The 14,672-nt window shown below is 43.2% G+C and overlaps 3 protein-coding genes across 14 annotated transcripts in view; 2 read left to right on the top strand and 1 right to left on the bottom strand.

The window, feature by feature from the left end:
* The window catches only part of CUEDC2 (CUE domain containing 2), a 335,540-nt gene that overhangs the window by 30,608 nt on the left and 290,260 nt on the right, over positions 1 to 14,672 (top strand). The window lies entirely within an intron of this gene.
* The window catches only part of BORCS7 (BLOC-1 related complex subunit 7), a 228,286-nt gene that overhangs the window by 154,415 nt on the left and 59,199 nt on the right, over positions 1 to 14,672 (bottom strand). The window lies entirely within an intron of this gene.
* Positions 1 to 14,672, top strand: part of ARL3 (ADP ribosylation factor like GTPase 3) — a 537,289-nt gene that overhangs the window by 490,396 nt on the left and 32,221 nt on the right. For 4 of the 9 annotated variants that reach the window (XM_050804213.1, XM_050804215.1, XM_050804214.1 and 1 more), the window contains exons 2-3: positions 276 to 303; positions 10,508 to 10,651. In XM_050804213.1, the coding sequence (XP_050660170.1) occupies positions 301 to 303; positions 10,508 to 10,651 (147 nt within the window). In that variant the 5' untranslated portion in view covers positions 276 to 300. Of the gene's footprint in view, positions 1 to 247; positions 304 to 10,507; positions 10,652 to 14,672 lie in introns of all 9 variants that reach the window. The other 5 variants (XM_050804208.1, XM_050804207.1, XM_050804206.1 and 2 more) reach the window with 2 other exon arrangements.

Raw genomic sequence — 14,672 nt, 5'->3', positions numbered from 1 at the left:
CCTTTTCGACCAATCCCAGGCCTGGAGGCTCCCGCCAGCCACGTGGGCAGCCTTTCTCCACTCCCAGGTCCCAGCTAGCCGGCGGCCGCCTCTGCAGCTCCCGTAGCCCGCCCTCGCAGTGGGCGGGCGCCTTGGCGCGCTTGCGCACTCTGGGGAAAGCGGCGCTGCACCCCGCCCCGTACTGCTGCTCCACTCCTCCGCTGTGCGTGCGAGGGACGTCGGGGGCGGCGCCGCAGCAGTTGCTCTTGGTAACGGGGGAGGCAGGAGGAGGAGGAGGAGGAGGAGGGACTCGGCGGGAGGATGGTGAGTATGGGGACCTGGGCCCCCTTGGAGCCGGCCAGTTACCCCCCTCCCGTCCCCAGGCCCAGGGCGGAGCACTGCGCTTAAAGCCAAGGAGGGAATGGGACGTCGCTCAGCCTGCTATCTGGGTTCTGCACTGATTTCGGGGGTCGGCGGGGAGCCCCGACGGTGGGCCCTGGAGGGAGGCCTGGGCCTGGAGAGGAAGGCGGGGCTTGCGGCGGGTCCGAGGCTTGGGGAAGGGGCTGGCAGAGTGCGCGGCTGGCAGGGTGCGGAGCTCAGGCTCCATCGTTACTCTGGGGACAGGGGTGAGGGCGGATCCCAGGAGCTGCAGAGAGCAGCCTTTGCTCGCAGGCTTAGACTTCCCGGGCAATCGGTCTCCCGGCGCTGCAGTAAAGTGGGGTTCGTCTGGAGCCCGGCCAGAAGCGGAGAGAAGGCCGGCCCCGCTGGCTCTGAGGTCGCCCTGGCGGTAGCAGGGGAGATGGTAGCCTAGCCCTCCTTCTCGCGCTGTCTGGGCCCCGGGGGGTAGGGGAGTAAGTCCCAGGACACAAAGGGGAGCCGCTTGGAAGGGATGCCTGGTGGATTTTACGCCGTCTTGGTGTCTGCGTGGCGGGTGCGCTTCCTCAGTCCCGAATTATTTAGTTATTTGCTGAGAGTTGTGCAAGACCTGGTTGTTGGTGATGACCGATTTTTCATTCAATACTTAATCCATGTTGATGGAAGCATATTAGCTGCCCGGTCTCTGGAATTTCCTTCGAAACCTTTTGCAATCTCCTCTTGCATGTGACCACACCAGGACCAAAAGATCTTAATCCTAGCTTGGGGTCTCCAAACTGAAAAGAACGAGATGTTAAAAATGGAGATCGAGCTTCAATCTGGGGCAAGCCTTTTCTCTGTCAGCCCTAATTAAAGCTTTCCCAAATTCTAAATTATGATTGTGACAGATATGACCGTTGACACTCTGTTTCTTGTTGATGTCTGTACAGTTAGTTGGAGGGAGTTAAAATGGAATTGAGTAATTTTAGAGCTATCAAAGAAAAATTGATTTTGAACCACTTAAAGCAGGTTAGTTGGCTGCAAAGAGCCTGTCATCAAACTTATAGTTACTGCTCCATCTCTCTTCCTAGTTCCTTTCTTCACTTTTAGAAATGTTGAGCCATTTCTGTCAATTTAAGAAGTAAAAAAATAAAATAAAAAAAAGCTAGATGCCCAGGAAGAAAAAGAAATAGATGTATGTTTGGTCAGATTATCCAGTGAGTAGCTTTAGATAGGAAAAAAAAATCTCAATTGATTTTACATTGTCAGATTGTTAAAGAAGTAGGGTTATTTGAAGTTGCCAATCACATTTCACACTTGCTACACTTGCAGTTTTTTTTTCTTAACCTCAGGCTAAACAGATTTTTACAACTATTTCTTTTTCTTTTTTTTTTTTTTTTTTTTTTTTTTTTTTTTTTTTTTTTTTTGAGACGGAGTCTCGCTCTGTCGCCCAGGCTGGAGTGCAGTGGCGCGATCTCGGCTCACTGCAAGCTCCGCCTCCCGGGTTCACGCCATTCTCCTGCCTCAGCCTCCCGAGTAGCTGGGACTACAGGCGCCCACAACCGCGCCCGGCTAATTTTTTGTATTTTTAGTAGAGACGGGGTTTCACCGTGGTCTCGATCTCCTGACCTTGTGATCCGCCCGCCTCGGCCTCCCAAAGTGCTGGGATTACAGGCGTGAGCCACCGCGCCCGGCCTATTTCTTTTTCTTAATCATTTATACGTGAGTTGTCCGTTTAAAGGCTAAGTTTTTCTCAACAAATGAGTACAAACATAAATATTTACCCAGAAAATAGTTAGAATTGAAATGAAAAGGGCATGCCAAACCAACAGAGTTAAGATTCGTCATTATAGATGAGAAGTGCATGAGAGTTGGCTAACTTTTCCCAGTTTGTTTATCAATTAAGTGGACTGTGTAATTCCATGATTGTTTAATTTATAATTAGAGACCACAGTAAATTAACCACTGCCCATGTTTCCAGGTGCAAATTGGCACTTTATACAACAAATTGACAGTGTATATACAACACTGTTGTATATAACTGTTGTGATCAATGATGAAAACAGATTTTGTTTTTCTTTTTTCCTTTTTCCTAAGATGAACAATAAGAAATCAGGACAAATTATTCTGGATTCTTTATCTGGTTTCCCAAATACATTTTTTTTCTATCTCCAAAAGTGTGAGCTATTCTTAAAACTTGAAGTGAAACACAATTTAGTCAGTGGTGTGACTTAAGTGTGTCTCATCTGGTATCCCATGAGCCCCCAGGGTTAACTGTACAACTGAAAAGTGAACCCCAAGGTTTTTTTGGTTTTTATTTCAAACGTCAGCTGTGACAAATACATATTTTTTTTCAAATTTGGGTAACTGTGGCAAAAACCCAAATATGGGTTTCTTTGAGCATTTAGTCAGCTATTTTATGCCTGCTTTACAATGCCAGGTTCTTGATGAATTACTAAAATGACAGTAATTTTAGCATATAACTATCCACTGTTATTTAACATATGACTCCTTCGTTCAGTATTTATGGAGCACTTTCTACATATATGGAGCTTGTGGTCGTTCTCAAGCATGTTCAACATTTGAAGATTGTTCCCAACAGTTATTTATGTTTTCTAGTTAGAAAATGGCCAGTGAAAAATTATTTAAAAAACAAAAAACACGGGGGTAGTGTTTTGAGTGGCTGCTATGTGTCATGCTTTACATACATGACCTTATTTCATCCTCATAGCATCATCTCTTGAGATATAAGAGATACAAGATATAACAATAAGTATTGTTCCTATTTTCTTTTTTTTTCTTTGAGACGGAGTCTTACTCTGTCCCTCAGGCTGGAGTACAGTAGTGCGATCTTGGCTTACTGCAAGCTCCACCTCCCAGGTTCACGCCATTCTCCTGCCTCAGCATCCACAGCAGCTGGGACTACAAGCGCCCCCACCACGCCTGGCTAATTTTCTTTTTGTTTTTCTTTTTTTTTTTAGTAGAGACAGGGTTTCACCGTGTTAGCCAGGATGGTCTTGATCTCCTGACCTCATTATCTGCCTGCCTTGGCCTCCCAAAGTGCTGGGATTATAGGCGTGAGCCACCGCACCCAGCCTGTTCCTATTTTCTAGTTGAAACTGTGTTCAGTGTTTTATATATATATATACACACACACATATACACATATAGATACACAGATATATATAGGTATATATATGTGTGTGTATATACACACACACACACACACACAGAAGCTGAATACAAGTCTGTGTAAAAGCCCATAATCGTTTCATTAGCACTCTGGTGAAGTGGGAACCCACTCTTCCTGAGGAGATGCCCAGACTTTTTTCCTCAGGAAACATTGTTTGTATTTATTTAGGAGAGGGTGATGAGAAAGAAGACACAGTTTGGATGAAGTTCTCAATTTTGAGCTTTAAGCTGATAGGAGTTTAGTTGAAAGACGTAAAAACAAACAGAAGTCAGTTATATTTAAGTTAGTTATGGGGACTGTATGTACTTGACGGTTGGCTTCGTAATTTCAGAATTTACATTTTAGCTGCTCCTCACAACCACATATATTTTCCATATACCAACACATTCCTTCCCCCTCCACCACTCTGGTTTCTTTGAATGACCTAGTTTGTATTGTTTTAGGTCAGTGCACCATGCCTCTGCCAATAGTTTAAGCTGATTTCAAGGCAGATAAAACGTCTGTAGTCCATAGCACATCTATTCATGATTTGACTGTAGAAAAGTTTGTTTAAATGTTTTGTGGTTGAGTCAAACCACTTCTGCCCACCAGGGTGCAGATAACTTGTATACACACATGCTGGTAACACACAATATACTTTTAACTGAAGTTCATGTTTCTTAAATCGCTTTATTTAATGTCACAGGAATATAAATCCTACATAGACATCATGCCTGTTTTGCTCACTGTTGTACTTGGGGCACATTATGGGTGTTTAATGATAATTGCATGAATGGATATTTTGGCCAAAAAATGCACTTTAAAAATTAATTTCATTGTATTTATACTGCAAAACTCAGCCCCATAATAAATTTAACTTCTAATCGCTGTCTCCCTTCATTTGACAGTTAAAATAAAATATGGGCATATAAATATAGATGCACAGAATAAACTTATTCTGGTCTCTTTCATCCAGCCTCTTAAATCAGCTTACTTTGTACCTTTCAGGCAGAACCCTGATCTCTATAAATATCCTCTTCCCTATTTAGCAAACCCTGATAATCCTGTGATCCCCTGTCCTCAGTAGTTGGATTAATATGATGCTGTATTATATTTGTACTTGTCTTCCCTATACCATGCTTGAAATGCCATTTATTGTTTTGCTGGAAGAAAACATTAGCTGAACTTTCCATTTCTCTGTAATTTCACTTAAAGGTGAAGCATCTGAAGTTATTATTTCCTAATAAGGAAAGTTACTCATTAGAAATGTAGAAGCACTGTATTTTACACCATTAGGTTAATAAAGTTTATCTATAGTTAGAATTTTTTTTTTTTTTTTTTTTTTTTTTGAGACAGTCTAGCTCTGTGGCCCAGGCTGGAGTACACTGGCGTGATCTCAGCTCACTGCAACCTCCACCTCTCAGGTTCAAGCTGTTCTCCTGCCTCAGCCTCCCAAGTAGCTGGGAATATAGGTGCCCGCCACCATGCCCAGCCAATTTTTTGTATTTTTAGTAGAGGTGGGGTTTCACCATGTTGGCCAGGTTGGTCTCAAACTCCTGGCCTCAAATGATCCGCCTGCCTCGACCTCCAAAAATGCTAGGATTACAGGCGTGAGCCACTGTGCTCACCCTTATAGTTAGAATGATTTCTTTTTCTTTCTTATCTGTGCTTTGCTTCTCTCCTTTTAAGGTGAATAAACATTATGTTTCTCTCTTTTTTTTTTTTTTTTTGAGACAGGGTCTTGCACTGTCACCCAGCCCATACTGCAGTGGCCCGACCATAGTTCACTGGAGCCTCAAACTTAGGCTCAAGCCATCCTTCTGTCTCAGCCTCCTGAGTAGCTGGAACCACAGGTGCATACCACCACACCTGGATAATTTTTTTTTTTTTTTTGTAGGGATATGTGTCTAGTGTTTGTTGCCCAGGCTGATCTTGAATTCCTGGCCTTGAGCTATCCTCCTGCCTCGGCCTCCCAAAGCACTAGTATTATGGATGTGAACCACTGTGCCTGGCCTTGTTTTTCTCTTCTTTAATTTCAAATGTAATTAGTGTGTAGAAAGCCTCTGCCTGGAAAAAAAACAAAACAAAACAAAACAAAACAAAAAAACCCAGCATTTTTAGTGATTTCTTTAAAAGAGACACATGAGGAAAAACCTAAAACATTAATTTTAAACTTTGAAAATATTTTATAGGCCGGGCGCAGTGGCTCACTCTTGTAATTCCAGCACTTTGGGAGGCCGTCATGGGCAGATTGCCTAAAGCCAGGAGTTTGAGACTAGCTTGGGCAACATAGTGAAACTCTATCTCTACTAAAAATACAAAAAATTAGCTGGGTGTGGTTGCACACATCTATAGTCCCAGCTACTCCGAAGGCTGAGGTGGGAGGATCACCTGAGCCTGGGAGGTTGAAGCTGTAGTGAATCATGATTTCGCCACTGTACTCCAGCCTAGGCATCAGGAGTGAGACCTTTTCTCAAAAAAACAAACAAACAAAACCAACATACATATATATGTATATATGGTTTTGTTTTTTGTTTTTGTTTTGAGATGGAGTTTTGCTTTTGTTGCCCAGGCTGGAGTGCAGAGACACAATTTTGGCTCACTGCAACCTCTACCTCCCAGGTTTAAGCAGTTCTCCTGCTTCAGCTTCCCAAGTAGCTGGGATTACAGGCATGTGTCACCACATCTGGCTAATTTTGTATTTTTAGTAGATATAGGATTTCACCATGTTGGCCAGGCTGGTCTCGAACTCCTGACCTCAGGTGATCCACCCGCCTCGGCCTCCCAAAGTGCTGGGATTACAGGTGTGAGCCACCACACACAGCCAAAAAAAAATTTTTTTTAAAAAATAGGAAACAGATCTTCCTTCATAATTTCTGCACTAAGCAGAAAATGCATGAGAAGAACTTTGCCTATATGTCATTTAATGTACTAATTTGATAAATTCCAGATGTTTTAGAATTTATTTTAAGAGGTAATGAGACCTCTTCTTTTCACTTACAATCAGGAACTCAGGATGAATAGTAAAATGAGTTTTCCTCTTCTTAACCTTTTTATGTCACCAGTCCCCTAAGGATCTCAGAATTTTAATTTTTACTTTTCCGAAAGGTGATATTATAAATGAGTGACTGCAATATAGCTAATAAAAACCAGGGAGACTTCTTATAAATGTAGTTTTAAGAAGGAATGCTGTCAAAATATTCAAGACCAGATGAGATAAAAACAGCAAAAAAGTCTTGCCTTTGGGTGGATCGCTTGAGTTTAGGAGTTTGAGACCAGCCTGGGCAACATGGCAAAACCCCATCTCTACAAAAAATACAAACTTAGCGGGGCCGGGTGGTGTGAGCCAGTAGTCCCAGCTACTGGAGAGACTGAGGTGGGAGGATCGCTTGAGCCCAGGAAGTCAAAGCTGCAGTGAGCCGTGTTCATGCCGCTACACTCCAGCCTAGGTGACAGAGGAAGACCCTGTCCCCCCAAAAAAAAGAAAAAGGAAAAAAAGTCTGGCCTTTTAAAAAGCCAGACTTTTGTTTGTTTCAAATCTATTCAATCTCTCTCCCCCAAATCTTTTGGCACAGAATTTGTCTAGCTTAGACTGAACCTTCCATTTTACTGCTGGAAAAAATTGAGGCATAGAGAGGTTAATGTGGTCCTTAGCAAGTCAGTACAAATACAGTACTAAAGTGGTAAACAAAGAGTCTCTGAGGCAGAAAGGAATTCTTAATAATTATGCGTATTTGCATATGATTGTCCAAAGATGCAATTGTTGAGAATTATTTCTCAGAAGTATTGTTTGATCTTAGTGAACAAACTGGTTTGAATTATTGCCTGGTACAATGTGTGTAACAAATATAACCGTTTTACATAATTCTAAGACTCAGTTTGAAGGAATTTCTTCTTGGGCTGGGAGATTAAATTATATGCCCTTTACACTCTGGGATTCTTTGACTCTTGTTCTAGCCATGTGTTGTTAGAACAAAATTATCAGCTATAGCACAGAACAAATAACTTTCCTGTAAAGATGTTCTTATGTTCTTAACTAAAAATCAACATAGTTTATTTCTTTTTCTTTTTTTTTTTTTTTTTTTTGAGACAGAGTCTCACTCTGTTACCCAGACTGGAGTGCAAAATACAGCTCACTGCAACCTTGACCTCCCAGGCTCAAGCAATTCTCTCACCTCAGCTTCCTGAGTAGCTGGGACCACAGGCATGCGCTACCATGCCTAGCTTATTTGTTTTTTATTTTTTGTAGGGACAGGGTCTCACTATGTTGCCAGGGCTGGTCTTGAACTCCTGGGCTCAAGTAGCCCTCCTGCTTTGGCCTTCCAAAGTGCTGGGATTACATGCGTGAGCCACCACGCCCAGCAACATGCTTTATATTTCTATCCATAAAAAAATAATGAATAATGGCCAGGAGAGGTGGCTCATGCCTATTGCACTTTGGGAGGCCAAGGTGGGCGTATCACTGGAGGCCAGGAGTTCGAGACCAGCCTGGCTAACATGGCGAAACCCCATCTCTACTAAAAATATAAAAATTATCCAGGCCGGGTGCAGTGTCTCAGGCCTATAATCCTAGCACTTTGGGAGGCCGAGGCAGGCGGATCACAAGGTCAGGAGATCGAGACTATCCTGGCTAACATGGTGAAACCCCATCTCTACCAAAAACACAAAAAATTAGCCGGCCGTGGTGGCGGGCGCCTTTAGTCCCAGCTACTCGGGAGGCTGAGGCAGGAGAATGGTGTGAACCCGGGAGGCGGAGGTTGCAGTGAGCCGAAACCGGGCCACTGCACTCCAGCCTGGGCGACAGAGCAAGACTCCTCAAAAAAAAAAAAAAAAAAAAAATTAGCCAGGCATGGCCGGGCGCGGTGGCTCACACCTGTAATCCCAACACTTTGGGAGGCCAGGGCGGGCGAATCACGAGGTCAGGAGATCAAGACCATCCTGGCTAACACGGTGAAACCCCGTCTGTACTAAAAATACAAAAAAGTAGCCGGGCGTGATGGTGGGCCCCTGTGGTCCCAGCTACTTGGGAGGCTGAGGCAGGAGAATGGCGTGAACACAGGAGGCGGAGCTTGCAGTGAGCGGAGATCGCGCCACTGCACTCCGGCCTGGAGACAGGGAGACTCTGTCTCCAAAAAAAAAAAAGACAGAGGCACTGGTATTACAGGTGTGAACCACTGTGCCTGGACTTGTTTTTCTCTTAATTCTTTAATTTAAAATGTAATTAGTGTGTAGAAAGTCTCTGCCTGGAAAAAAAAAAAACAGTATTTTTAGTTATTTCTTTAAAAGAGACACATGAGACGGGAAGCTGAGGCAGGAAAATGGCGTGAACCTGGGAGGCGGAGCTTGCAGGGAGTCGAGATAGCGCCACTGCGCTCCAGCCTGGGAGACAGAGGGAGACTCTGTCTAAAAATAATAATAATAAATGAAAACAAGAAACAGAAATATTAGATTAACAGTAAAAAAAATCCTTAGTTAATTTTGGTTTTGTTTTGTTGTTTTGGTTTCATGGATGCCTTTTATGATTTCCTAACTTCTCTGTTGTACTAAATTTTTAATCTTAAAAAACACAGGTAATCTATACCATGCATCTATCCTGTAGGGTCTTGTGAAAGATGATAGTAGAACATTTTTAATGAAGTAGAGCATTTATCTATTTCAGCTAACATTTTAGCTGAAATAGATAAAATCCGGCCGGGCGCGGTGGCTCAAGCCTGTAATCCCAGCCCTTTGGGAGGCCGAGACGGGCGGATCACGAGGTCAGGAGATCGAGAGACGATCCCGGCTAACACGGTGAAACCCCGTCTCTACTAAAAAATACAAAAAAATCGCCGGGCGAGGTGGCGGGCGCCTGTAGTCCCAGCTACTCGGGAGGCTGAGGCAGGAGAATGGCCTAAACCCGGGAGGCGGAGCTTGCAGTGAGCTGAGATCCGGCCACTGCACTCCAGCCTGGGTGACAGAGCAAGACTCCGTCTCAAAAAAAAAAAAAAAAAAAAAAAAAAGAAAATAGATAAAATCTTTTTTTTTTTTTTTTTTTTCCCCCCGAGACGGAGTCTTGCTCTGTCGCCCAGGCTGGAGTGCAGTGGCGCTATCTCAACTCACTGCAACCTCTGCCTCCCAGGTTCAAGCGATTCTCCTGCCTCAGCCTTTCAAGTAGCTGGGACTACAAGGCACTTGCCACCACGCCTGACTAATTTTTTATATTTTTAGTAGAGACGGGGTTTCACCATGTTAGCCAAGATGGTCTCGATCTCCTGACCTTGTGATCCGCCCACCTCAGCCTCCCAAAGTGCTGGGATTGCAGACGTTAGCCACCGCGCCTGGTGATAAAATCTTTTTTAAAAATTTTTTCCATTTAATTTTTGTGGGTCCATGGTGTTACCTATTTGTAGGGTGCACGAGATGTTTTGATACAGGCATGCAATACGAAATGATGAAAGAGATAAAATCGTTAACAGAGAGCCCAACTGTAATTTTATATAGCCTTTTTATATATTTTTGTATAACACCTTAAAATCTTGTGTTAACTTGGGTGTGTCATTCTATTTAATTCCATAAGTGTTATCTAGTGTCTGTTTAATAAATGCCAGCCATTGTGGGACAAGTGTAGCTCTTACCACAAGAAACTTTAGTAAAGGAGAAAAATACAAACATCAGTTACCTAGTTTGATATGATATGTGTTCTGTTCTAAGTGTATATAAAGGGCTTTGGGAACACAGATGGGGTAGAGTTCACCCTCCAAGGAGATTTGGGGTGACTGCTAAGCTAGATTGATAGGAGGAGCAGAAATAAGCCATGCTACTTATTAAGTTGCTGAATTTACTATAGCACTTCTACCGAAACTTGGAAAGAGGAAGCAAATGGAATAAGTGGTATTAGAGTGAAAAATAATAACATAAGCTCACTATAACCAAGAACTTTTTTCAAGGAGAAGTTATTCTGATATACAGTAATATCAAAGTCAGTGCTTCCAGAGTAATCTGTCTCCTTTGTGGTTGTTCAAGGGCTTGCTCTCAATTTTGCGCAAGTTGAAAAGTGCACCAGACCAGGAGCTGAGAATACTTCTCCTGGGCTTGGATAATGCTGGCAAGACCACTCTTCTGAAGCAGCTAGCATCTGAAGATATCAGCCACATCACACCTACACAGGTGAGCACTACCTTGGCTCCAGATGCCGTGTGACACAGAAAGACGATAATAGCAATGTGAAAGACAAAATGGGAAATACTGTTTTGTCCACTTCCAAATTTTGTCTCTGAGAAAAGTCTATGCAATCTGAAGATAACCAGATTTCAAAAATATGTAAGAGATTCCATTCTCATGTGGTATTTAGAGTAGTCAGATTCATAGAGACAGATGCAGAATGGTGGTTACTGGAGCTGGGGAGGGGGAATGGGGAGTTATTGTTTAACGGGTACAGTGAGTCAGTTTTGCAAGATGAAAAGAGTTCTGTGGATAATGACCCACAGTGTGAATGTATTTAATGCCATGGAACTGTACACTTTAAAATGGTTAAAATGGTACATTTTATGTTATAATGTTAAAATATGTACACGGACACACTTCACAGTGCCCACTTCATCAGGCTACCGCACTGCAGCATCTGCACCCTGCTGGGCTTCAGCCTCCACACATCACCTTTCAGCACATGCACCCCTCTTCCATATGTGCCCCTCCTTCCCCACCCACACATGTCCTCAGCAGCTGCATATTGTACATGTTATCTTACAATTTAAAATATATGTGTACATATATACACGTGTGTGTATTTGTGCGTATATAGACAAATCCAGCAGATCTAAGTGAGTACCTATATTCTTTTTATTTTTATTTTATTTCTTTAAATTATTTATTTATTTTTTGAGACAGAGTCTCGCTCTGTCACACAGGCCGGAGTGTGGTAGCGCAATCTTGGCTCACTGCAACCTCTGCCTCCCAGGTCCAAGCAATTCTTGGGCCTCGGCCTCCCTAATAGCTGGGACTACAGGTGCACGCCGCCATGCCCTGCTAATTTTTGTGTTTTTTTTGTAGAGACAGGGTTTCACCATGTTGGCCAGGGTGGTCTCAAACTCCTAACCTCAATGATCCACCCACCTCAGCCTCCCAAAGTGCTGGGATTACAGGTGTGAGCCACCGTACCCGGCCTATTCTTTTTTAAAAATAGCTTTATCTTCTCTGATTATGAACGTAGTGCATGTAGAAAACACAGAAAAAGTATAAAAGAGAAAACTCTGAGAAAGACCATGGTTAATATTTTACTGTGTACTGGCCAGGCGCGGTGGCTCACGCCTGTAATCCCAGCACTTTGGGAGGCTGAGGCGGGTGGGTCACAAGGTCAGGAGATCGAGACCATCCTGGCTAACACGGTGAAACCTCGTCTCTACTAAAAATACAAAAAATTAGCCGGGCCTGGTGGCGGGCACCTGTAGTCCCCGCTACTCGGGAGGCTGAGGCAGGAGAATGGTGTGAACCCGGGAAGTGGAGCTTGCAGTGAGCCGAGATCATGCCACTACACTCCAGCCTGGGCGAATAGCGAGACTCCGTCTCAAAAAAAAAGAAAAAATTTTACCGTGTACTTTTCAGACTTAATAAATACAAATATGTATCAATTTTTAAAACAAAAAAAAAATTACCTGCTTTTTTTTTTTTCTCTTTTTTTTGGGGGAGACAGAGTCTCGCTCTGTTTCCCAGGCTGGAGTGCAGTGGCGCGAGCTCAGCTCACTGCAACCTCTGCCTCCTGGGTTCAGGCGATTCTCCTGAGTAGCTGGGAATACAGGTGCACACCACCACGCCCGGCTAATTTTTTGTATTTTAGTAGATACCTGGTTTCGCCATTGTTGCCCAGGCTGGTATCAAACTCCTGAGCTCAGGCAATCCGCCCGCCTCGGCCTCCCAAAGTGCTAGGATTACAGGCATGAGCTACCTTGCCCGGCCAATTACCTGCCTTTTTAAATCCAGTCTCATCAACCTTCCTTTTTCCTGAAAAGGGCAAGCAAGCAAAGCATAAAGGATAAGGAAATGGTGGTGCTCACAGCGTGGAGGTTTAAAGATGAGTCCTGGGCCGGGCGTGGTGGCTCACGCCTGTAATCCCAGCACTTTGGGAGGCCAAGGCGGGCAGATCACGAGGTCAGGAGATCAAGACCATCCTGGCTAACACGGTGAAACCATGTCTCTACTAAAAATACAAAACAATTAGCCAGGCATGGTGGTGGGCGCCTGTAGTGCCAGCTACTTGGGAGGCTGAGGCAGGAGAATCACTTGAACCTGGGAGGCCGAGGTTGCAGTGAGCCAAGATCGCACCACTGCACTCCAGCCTGGGCGACAGAGCGAGACCTCGTCTCACAAAAAAAAAAAAAAAGACGAGTCCTGGGTGCCGTGGCTCACACCTGTAATCCCAGAACTTTGGACTTTGGGAGGCCAAGGCGGGCAGATCATGAGGTCAGGACATGGAGACCATCCTGGCCAACATAGTGAAACCCCGTCTCTACTAAAAATACAAAAATTAGCTGGGTGTGGTGGCGGGCGCCTGTAGTCAGGAGACTAAGGCAGGAGAATGGCTTGAACTCGGGAGGCAGAGATTGCAGTGAGCCGAGATTGTGCCATTGCACTCCAGCCTGGCGACAGAGTGCGACTCTGTCTCAAAAAAAAAAAAGAAGAAGATAAGTCCTGATTGGAAAAACTGTAGTGGGTTTCTTAGAACTCATTCCCTGTAGGAAATCCTGAGAATGCCTGACCTTTGGCTAAGCCAACAGGGAGAACTTGTTGGTCTTAGTCACTTTAAAGTGTTTGAGCATTAAAGGTTAGAGGTTTTAGCAAAACCAGAGTTATTTTCCATCACTGTACTGTGATAAGACCCTGGTGTCAGGTTTGAATGGCTGTGCTGGCGTGCATGCATACTTCATGGCCTATGAGTCTTACTGATTCACAATTCTTTGTGGAAAAGTCATTTCAACTGCTACCAAATGAACAATTTTACAGCTTCTGAACAAATTTAATGTATAGCCTGAGGAGGAGCAAATTACAGTAGTCTAGCCTAGAAGGGCTGAAAACACATATTAGTGTGTCAAGATTTCTGCTGGAAAAAGAAGCACTAGGTTTTGTGTGCCTCGCTTGTGGGTTTTCTTTTGTTTTTTTGGTTTTTGGTTTTTTTTTTTAGTATTAGCAATAAACTGTATCTCTCAAGAACTAACATGAAGACTTCCACGCTGCAAACACAGAAATAAACTCGAAGTTAGGAACCCAAAGTTCTCATTCTAAACTTCAGGCTTTGTTGGATGTGTTATAGGTGACTCTGATATTATATTGCATCAACATTTCATATTATTTAAAAACAAACTTTTATTATGTTTTTTGTTTTATATTTGAAAAAGTAATAAGTGCTTATTGTAGTAAATTTAGGAAGTATAAATAAATAAAATTGAGAAACTAGAAGTCACCTATATATAATGCCCAGTCAGACATACCACTGTTCACATTTAGGAATGTATCAAGTTTTTTTCTATGCATATATATGATGGGTATATTTAAAATAAAAAATAAAAATGGCTCATAGAGGATATACTAGTTTGTATCATCTATATCTAGATATAGATTTTTTTTAGAGATGGGGTTTCACTCTGTCGGCCAGGCTGGAGTACAGTGGCGCCATCCATAGCTCACTGCAGCCTCAATTCTTGGTATCAAGCAATCCTCCCACCTCAGGATCCTGAGTAGTTAGGACTGCAGGCATGTGCCACCACACCCAGCTAATTTTTTTTTTTTTTTTTTTGTAGAGATGGGGTCTCACTACATTGCCCAGGCAGACCTTGAACTCCTGGGCTCAAGCAGTCCTCCCACCTCAACCTCCCAAAATTGGGATTATCGGTGTGAGCCACTGAACCTGTCCCTTCTTGTTTACTTAATAATAGATCATGAACATCTTTCTGTTATTATGTATGTAAATGCTTATGTAATATACATCTCTAAATGTTTGTGCCCATTCATTATTATTGTTTTCTCAGAATAACTTCCTAGATTTGTTGGGTCTCATTACTTATAGACATTTAAGCCTATTGATACATATGGTCAAATTCCAATATTTACTGTTATTGTATTCCAAGATTTACTGTTATTTATTTTCTGCTTTATTCCAGAAAGGATTCAGTATTACTGAGTTTGACATTTAATATCA

Source organism: Macaca thibetana, chromosome 9 (genome assembly GCF_024542745.1).
Source record: "Macaca thibetana thibetana isolate TM-01 chromosome 9, ASM2454274v1, whole genome shotgun sequence".
Taxonomy (NCBI): Eukaryota; Metazoa; Chordata; class Mammalia; order Primates; family Cercopithecidae; genus Macaca; species Macaca thibetana.
Note: the sequence above shows the minus strand (reverse complement) of the source record. Positions and strands in the feature narration are given on the sequence as shown.